The sequence below is a fragment of the Dysidea avara genome, chromosome 3 (genome assembly GCF_963678975.1).
Source record: "Dysidea avara chromosome 3, odDysAvar1.4, whole genome shotgun sequence".
NCBI classification, from domain to species: domain Eukaryota; kingdom Metazoa; phylum Porifera; class Demospongiae; order Dictyoceratida; family Dysideidae; genus Dysidea; species Dysidea avara.
Genome location: NC_089274.1, coordinates 35958553 through 35967813, shown reverse-complemented (window position 1 = coordinate 35967813; position 9261 = coordinate 35958553). Strand labels below are relative to the sequence as shown.

Sequence of the window (9261 nt, the reverse complement as noted above, 5' to 3'; positions counted from 1 at the left end):
GATTTGTTTGTAGCTGAATTCTGTACAGGCGATTTGTTTGCAGCTGAGCTCTTTACAGAATGGTTTCTTTGTAGCTGAATTCTCTAAAAGGTAACTTCTTCTAACTGATCTTTCTACAGGGCAATTTGTTTGTGGCTGAATTTTCTACAGGGTGATTTCTTTGCAGCTGAACTCTCTATATGGTGGTTTCTTTGTAACTGAACTATCTACAAGGTAATTTCTTCTAGCTGATCTTTCTACAGAGTGATTTGTTTGTAGCTGAACTCTATACAAGGTAACTTCTTCTAACTGATCTCTCTACAGGGAGATTTGTTTGTAGTTGAACTCTCTACAGGTGATTTGTTTGAAGCTGAACTCTCTAAATGATGGTTTCTTTGTAGCTGAACTATCTACAAGATAACTTCTTCTAGCTGATCTCTCTACATGGTGATTTGTTTGTAGCTGAATTCTGTAAAGGTGATTTGTTTGCAGCTGAGCTCTTTAAAGAATGGTTTCTTTGTAGCTGAACTCTGTACAAGGTAACTTCTTCTAGCTGATGTCTCTACAAGGTCACTAGTTTGTAGCTGAGCTCTCTACATGGTGGTTTCTTTGTAACTGAACCCTCTACAAGGTGACCTCTTCTAGCTGATCTTTCTACAGGGTGATTTGTTTGAAGCTGAACTCTCTACAAGGTAACTTCTTCTAGCTGATCTCTCTACAGGGAGATTTGTTTGTAGCTGAACTCTCTACATGATGGTTTCTTTGTAGCTGAACTCTCTGCAAGGTAACTTCTTCTATTGATCTCTCCACAGGGCGATTTGTTTGTAGCTGAATTCTCTACATGGTGGTTTCTTTGTAGCTGAACTCTACAAGGTGATTTCTTCTAGCTGAACTATCTCTTTCCATAGTTGCATGAACTCCCTACAAGGTAACTTCTTCTAGCTGATCTCTCTACAGAGTGACTTGTGTGTAGCTGATCTCTATACAGGTTTCTTGTTTCTAGCTGATCTCTTGAATTCTCTTCATGGTGACTGCTCTATTAGGATGACTGCTCTATTAGAGTATCTCGATCTCGCACTTGCTACACCAAGGTAGGTTTCGTGTTATAACTCCGTGGCTTTACGTCTGATTCTTCTACACCATTGATGAGCCTTTCTAAGATGATTACTCCATCTGTACGATTTTCAAAGCATTACCCCAAGTGGTTTATCTGGTAGGCGTGGCAAGCAGTCGTTTTTTTATTAGCTAATCTCGATTGCAAAATTGTTACACATTGTTGGTTTTTTTGTTGTATCTTCCTGTTTTTTAGCTCGATTTCTTTCAAACCAAAAAAGGTTTGAGGTTCAATAGTTAACCTATTCACCCACTGATTTTCAGCTTCTTCCCCTACGCGGTTTACCCTGTAGGCGTGACAACATATTGGTGTTATTTTTCGTGAATAATCGCTTATAACTCTTTGCATGTTCATCGTATTCCAGCCAAAGTTGGTACTGAGATGCGCCTTTATACCCCCCTTCTGTGTGCCATATTTCAAGGCAATCAGATGTGGCGTTCGCATTTTATAGCAGTTTTTGTAAGTGTGCGACAAGAAAAAGAAAAATAAGAAGAAAAAAAAACGAAGAAACTGAGCCAATTTGTGAAGTCGCATATCTCGGGAATGCGTGAAGTGATTTCGCTCAAATTTGGAATGTGGAGCGCTGAAGTTGGAGGGCATGTCCAGAGCAAAAATCGTCTTGTTTCATCAAGGAAGCACAGAGCTACGGAGGTGCGAAAATTGTGTTTTCTTTCTTCCTGTCAATATACTCACAGGTGTTACGCGCCGGCTTCTTGGGCCGCACGACACACTACCGTGTGTCTTGATGTATAGCAGGGAATCAGAAACATGTTACTAAAACTCTCAGAAAAAATCCGTACTTGATCCACAGACAGCTTATTAACAATTGTTAGTATGAAATACTTTTACTATATGTAACTACGGAATGTAATCCAATTTTGATTACAGAACAATTAAACACATGTACTTGTTTTAGATATTCGTTGTACTAACTTAACAACACCATCCAATGGAGAGATAATGTTGTGTAGTTCTGGTAGTGTGGGAGTGGGTTATGAGGGAGACACTTGTAGTTTCAGATGTAACACTGGTTATGAACTAACTGGTAGTCTTCAAAGAGCATGTGAGTCTGATGGTAGTTGGAGTGGATCACCAGTGTCCTGTACCATAATGGAGTGTCCCTCATCATCACTACCAATGAACAGCACGTTGGCTGAGTCTTGTAGTAGCACATATCAGTCAATGTGTGATCTACAGTGTGAAGAAGGCTTTAATGGTAATGGAGACCCATCATATGTGTGTGATGTGTTGAGTGATGGATCAGTAATGTGGATGACAGGTGGAGGAGAGTGGAGTTGTGAAAGAAGTGGGTTGCTGGTATTGTATATTCACAACTTGTATTATACTAGTGTAAAAATATTTTTTTAAATTTAAACATGGGAATAGAGATTGTTGAAAAAAGTAAAGGAACAAGAGTCAAACAAGCCAGCATGTTAAACACACAGAGATCTCTATTTGGATTCAATGGATATGGTAGAAATTAAGGAAAAAAGAAAAACAGTAGTTTCTCCATAAATCAGGGGCAGGTAAGTACTGCTAAATGCTTCTGTATAAATATGTATCTGAGTCAAAATAGAGATCTCTGTGTGATTAACATGCTGGCTTGTTTGACTCTTGTTTCTTTACTTTTTTCAGCAATCTCTTCTCATGTTTTAATTTTTACAATTATTTTTACACTAGTTTGTTTACTTTTTCTAAATCCATTTATGGATAGCTAACATGATAATAAGAGGTGCTGGTGGTACTTGATATTAGTCAGTATCAAATCAGTCATCTTGTACATGTTAAGTAATTAGTTAATAATATCAGTGTTATCAAACACCAATATATTGTTGTTTTTTTTTACTATTGAGTACTACACAGCTTGGTATACCCAACTATAGGAAACATATAGTATGCTGTGAGTAGCAGTAGTATGGTTTCAGTTAGGTGATCACAATAAGTCAGACCCAGTGGTACACAACAACATTGCTGCTCTGATAGTAACTTACTTATACTGCGATTAATGAAATGTTGGTAATGACAAGGTTTCCAAATGAACATGTTAATGTGAATAGATTGGATACTATCAACACATATTAACATGTACTGTAGGTTACCCTTGCAAGGATTAAGTCAGAAGATCAATGGCAAAGTGAACCTAAAAGAAGCAAATTTGCTTGATAGTGGATGTTAACATTGTAATATGCATTTAAAAATCGATCATGAACATGAAGAAAGACATAGGAAGGAAAGTTATGTAGGTTTTACCCCAAAAAGTACTCACATTTTGCTCTAGTCTTCTAGTCTTGTGGGAAAAAATAATAATATTAAGATGAACAAAATGGCAAATTTCAGTTCTTTAAAAAGTAGGTCCTTTTGACTTCATTTTTGCTAGTGGACCTAAATTTCTTCCAAGTTAACTTCTAAGGCTTCTTTTGTGGTTGTGGGAGCATCCTAAGGTGGTATTTAGTTGAGTGTTCTATTAGGATTTTGGCAAAAACATAGGCGATTTCTATTATGAACCACTACCATGGTTCATGATTATTATTGTGCGATAGCATTTATGTGCTACATATGTGCTTGAGGTTAAATTTGTAATTCGCTACATATGTACACTAGAGTTCATACAGCTATTGTCCATTTTTTATATCATATGCAATACTGCTGTAAATATAGTATATAATTTGTATACACTACAGGACACATGTGAAGCACATCAATTTTACAGATGAGCCGCAGGAAAGCCACATATGTAATAAATTCACTTATTTGTAATTAGGATATTTCAGAATTTATCTGTAATTTGTTCAATTACTATGAATCAATGTACAACATTTTCATTGTATTTTGATATATGACAATAAGTCATACATGCGTTAAAGTCATCAGTATCAGTCAAATAATTCTGTTGCCCGCTCTGGAAAATGATCTGGCTTGGACCTAGCTGAATTTCCATCCATTCCAGCTTTTAAACGCGTGGCTTTTCCGTGGGCTGTTCTCTTTTGCTGTAGTTTTCTGTCGAGGCTATCCATCATATCTTGACACTCTCAATTACGCCATGAAAGTCTATGGCATATCAAGTGTTTTTTGCTGGTTTTCTCCTTGGAATTTCATCATCACTTCCACTCCCACTTTCATTAGTCTCCTCTTCATCTCTGTGGCTGAATCTTCTGAAGACATAAAATCTGGTTTCAACACTTTAGGACTCTTTTCTTAGTCTCGTCATCAATAGATCTTGAATCTTCCAAAGCCTTAAGTTGTGCATGTGTTTTCTATAACAACATATAAACAATCATGTTTACTATAATGTAAACTCACATTATGATGCTATTGTCACTTCTGAGGCTCTTTGGTAGCACCTGTTCTTTTCTTGCTCTCTGTCGTGCATGCTGGCCCTTCTTTGACTTAAAGCACCTGTGCAATTCCAAAAAAATTTGACTAGCGCAAAACTATAAGCCTCACATTTGACAATCAAAGGAATAACTTTCTCATCTTTATTGACAGCCATCACAATCTGTATAAGCGTCTTGTTTATTTCTTTATTTGCGATATCATCAAACCTGGAACAAATATATCACAAATGATGACACAAACACTTGATCTCATAGCAGCGTACTTAACAGAGTAATTCCATTCCATTTCTCCCTCCACTGTCTAAAGCCTGAGCAAGTATTTCATGAACTGAAGCCTACAAAAACAAAGTACCACCAGCCGCTTTAATTTTAGGCTTACACTCAAGTCACGAGGTATTGGCATTTTGCTTGATACCGTTTGTTCCATCCCACGTTGCATTTCTTCGACCATTTTCTTATCTTCCGCATAGTGGAGGCTTGAAGTTTTTTTGTCCTTCACAGAGTCGTTTCATGCCGACCATCACTGTGCTGTTGCCACGTTCAATTCTAACCAAAGTAAATGTACACCATGTCTATTTTTAATTCCCACACGTACGTACCTTTCGGTTTCATCTATTTGACCAGCCCCTTTTCCACTTCGGCTCCGAGACTTGTGGAAAAATCGGTCCGGGTAAAATCGGCCATTTCTAATCTCGCTTCGAGGTCGCTGCGGCGTAGTCCTTCCTCTGTCTTCATTTAAATTACTAGCAGTATTCACAGCGGAGTTCTAACGCTGATATCTCACACCGCTTGCCATTTCGCGAGGTAGTCAAGCAGCTGCCAACCGATTCTCCCTCCAATGACATTCACGTGATACTTGGAGTGTCTTAAAATATTAGCGTACATTGTGAGTTCCAGTAAAGGATCTATGGTTCCACGGCATTGCTATTGTGAACATTGTGGAGAATCTGAACCTACTTATGAGAGGCACGAGGTAGAAATTTTCGACGTAACAGCAAAGGAATGGAAAAAAAACAGCGTATGAGGAGACCGTACATGTATGTACCCACTAGCCTACAAGATACCTCGCAAGATGCTGAAGATGACAAGATTATAACTGGTAGGTAAACAGAACGTAATATTGGCAGCTAATAGGGAAGTATGCAATGCAGAACAGGAAGCAATGAATGGTATTTCGCCTTCCCGGACACCGTCACAGTTCTCATAATACATTGGTTCTAGAAACGTTATTTCAAAAGACAGGGTTGCACCAGAAGGCTCAGCCTGTACAAGGGTGCAGCAGTTGATGATGGAAGTTAAGTTGACAAATCTGCACTTTCGTGTGTAGTTTTGGGGAATGGGAACAGTGAAGACAGTGTTTTAAACTAGTTGGCCACCTCAAAAATTCAACTGATTTGTGGAAGTTGGCATGACAATGCTGAAATGGATGCTGAAAACCTTAGGAGTCTATAGTATTATAAAGGGAAAACAGGCATGCAACAGGCCTAAGAAACTCCTTAACCAAATCAACAGCATATAGACTTTAGAAATGGAGAACAAAAAGAAAGTGATTGTAAGCGATTGAGTATAGTGTGCTTGCTGCTGGGTTGAAAGGGTTACAGTTGATTCAGGAAGATTTCTCACGAGTCACGACTCTGAGGTGTATATGATGAAATTCTTAAAACTATTCAGAGATTGTTTAAAGACAAGCAAGATGTCTGAAGATATAGAAAAGTATTGTGATGTATGTGATTCACATTAGACCACAATGTAATCTGTAAATATATTGTGTGTCAGAGTGTGATACTGTGTTGTCAGAGGATACGATTGGCAAGCCACTGTGTTGTCCACATTTGTGGTGTTGTCAGAGAAGGCAACTGTGTAGTTATGGTGTGTCAGTGACACCGTGTCATTAGAGGAGACCACATATCATTAATCCATTGCAAAACAATACATTGAATGTGTCAGTCTGTGATGTTGTATCATCCGAGGAACCACTTGTAATCAATCCACGAAGTAATGCTGGGCCAGTTTGTGATCCTACATGTCATAAGAAGATACCATGGGTACTGCACAGAATAATATTGTATTAGTTTGTGATGCTATGTTGTCAAAGGAAAACGACTGATACACGTTATATGCAAAGTATAATACTGTGTCATTGTGTACAGGAAACCATTGACATTTCACTGTGTAATCAGCAAGTAGTCCCTTTCACTAAAATAATAGCGTATGACTGCAACATGAGACTTCCAAGTCCACTGATAAGCAATTTAAATTATTGAGATGTACTATGCATGTGTGAGTGTATGTGTAGTATCTTTGAAGGTGCATGATTTGTTACACATGCATAACATATGTACTTCACATGCAAATTGTATTTATTCAATATTCAAATAGTACTGAATATGTGATGAATATGAAATGTAGTCTGATTACAAGTGTAGTACATATGAAGCACATTCAATAACTGTATGTGATACATATGCGAACTGTCTCAAATACAATATTTGCTCAGGTGTGTATGTGACCAGTATGTACACTGGTTCACATGTGGTGTGCATATAGTTGACTATATGCACTACATATGCACTACTGTAGTGCATAGGTGTAAATATATATTTTTTCGTGGTGCAAGATTACCCTCAACCTAACACACCCCACAAGTTATGGGATTTCCTTGGACTAGTTAACTTTTACCATCGTTTTATACCATACTGTGCTCATATACTTTGACCACTTCACGACCTTCTTACCGCTTCAAAAGAAAACAAACAATTTTCATTCACCCAGGATGTAACAGAAGCATTTGCAAACATCAAACAGTCACTCACCAAGGCTTCCCTTCTGTCGCATCCCAAGCCAGATGCCCCAACCAACATCATGACTGATGCTTCAGACTCAGCAGTGGGGGCAGTTCTCCAACAGTTCATCAATAGCCAGTGGTGCCCCATCGCCTTCTTCTCAAGGAAACTTCAGACTGCTGAAACACGATACAGCACATTTGACCGTGAGTTGCTGACAATTTATTTAGCAATCAAACATTTTCACCATTATGTTGAAGGTTGCACATTTCATTTCATCACTGATCGTAAACCATTAACATTTGCACTATCTTTTCATTCAGATAAGTGCACACCAAGACAGATCCGTCACCTTGACTACATTTCACAATTTACAAATGATGTTTGCCATGTGAAAGGAACTGACAATGTTGTAGCTGATGCATTTCCCGTGTAGAAACTAACTCTTTACAAACATCACATCCTCCTGCAATTGACTTTAATGACATTGCTGTTGCTCAACAAAGTGACCCAGAACTTTCTCAATTACCAACTTCAGCTCCTTCAATCAAGCTACAGGCTATTCCTCTTCCAACAACTGAAACTACAATATTGTGTGATATGTCCACTGGTGTGCTGCGCCCTTATGTGCCAGGTAAGTTCCGTCATGCTGTATTTGACTGTTTACACTCAATGTCTCATCCTAGTATTAGAGCAACTCAACAACTGCTTACAGCTTGCTATGTTTGGCCAGGCATTAACAGAGATGTACGCAAATGGGCACAGATTTATTTACAGTGCCAGAGATGAAAAGTGCACCGACACACAGTAGCTCCCCTTGGCACATTTGCAACACCTGATGCCAGATTTGATAATGTACACATTGACATTGTGGGACCACTACCACCATCAAATAGATACCATTATCTCCTTACCTGTATTGTCTGTTTTACTCGCTGGCCAGAGGCTATCCCTAGGCTATCCCTATCACAGACATTATTGCAGAAACTGTGACTCAAGCATTTTTATCAGTGGATGGATATCACGATTTGGGGTACCCTCTACTGTCACAACGGATCGTGGAAGTCAATTTGAGTTAGCACTCTGGCAACAACTTATGCAATTATTGGGCTGTAAGTGTATACGCACAATGTCCTACCATCCTATCACCAATGGTCTCATTGAACGTTTTCAGACACTAAAGGCCTCACTGAAGACTCATCCCAATGCAATCCACTGGATTCAATCGTTACCTTTACTTTTATTGGGTATATGTACTACAATCAAATGTGACCTTCACTGTACTACAGCAGAGCTTGTCTATGGCACTACATTACGTCTACCTAGCGAATTCTTTGTCACATCGAACTTTAAAACAACACCTGATCCTTTCACTTATCTTACACAACTTAAATCCATCATGCAACACATCACTCCAGCTCCTCTACGTCCACATCTAGTAACAAAAACATACACAAGTGATGAATTGTTATGACGTACACATGTTTTTGTCAGGCATGATACAATCCACAAACCACTACAGTCACCTTACGACGGACCATACAAAGAATTTAACAGAAATGATAAACATTTTCCCCTTCAGCTACAAGATAGAACGGACGTGGTCTCTCTTGACAGACTTACATAGACAATGAGGCACTTACAGTAGACTCCACATCACCTACTAGGACAACACCAACAACTCTAGAGACCATGTCTACTCCTTCTACGGTTTCCTCACCTACATCCTCACCCAGGCAATTGACAGTCACTTGTTCAGGACACCACGTTCGATGGCCAAAACATCTCCATGACGCCTTCACTGGGGGGCTACTGTAGTGACTGACATAATTACAGAACTTTCTAGAACTATTACATGACGTTTATAGATAATTACATATGAATAGTGGTTTTGTGTTTTGTAACAGTTAGTTGGCTTTTGTACAGTTATTATCGTGTGTTATCATAGCAATTGTATCAAGACACACGATAGTGTGTCGTGCGGCCCAAGAAGCCGGCGCGCCACACTGTGAGTATATTGACAGGAAGAAAGAAAACGTCATTTTCACAC

General features: G+C 38.8%; 1 protein-coding gene and 1 long non-coding RNA gene across 3 annotated transcripts; one reads left to right on the top strand and one right to left on the bottom strand.

The window, feature by feature from the left end:
* Positions 1–3794: 3794 nt before the first annotated feature.
* LOC136251939 (uncharacterized) lies at positions 3795–5702 on the bottom strand. 2 transcript variants are annotated; one of them, XR_010699284.1, is made up of 6 exons: positions 5028–5702; positions 4808–4974; positions 4692–4763; positions 4538–4635; positions 4394–4489; positions 3795–4347 (listed from the first exon to the last, which is right to left on the bottom strand). It is a non-coding gene; the product is annotated as an uncharacterized lncRNA (long non-coding RNA). The 2 variants fall into 2 exon arrangements; XR_010699283.1 differs by having other exon boundaries at positions 3796–4347; positions 4692–4974; positions 5028–5701.
* Positions 5703–6121: 419 nt separating this feature from the next.
* Positions 6122–8685, top strand: LOC136248476 (uncharacterized). The gene is made up of 7 exons (XM_066040255.1): positions 6122–6141; positions 6226–6280; positions 6324–6473; positions 7234–7417; positions 7648–7845; positions 7898–7958; positions 8196–8685. Exons 1-7 carry the CDS (start codon positions 6122–6124, stop codon positions 8683–8685), a joined length of 1158 nt encoding a protein of 385 aa, XP_065896327.1.
* Positions 8686–9261: the final 576 nt, after the last annotated feature.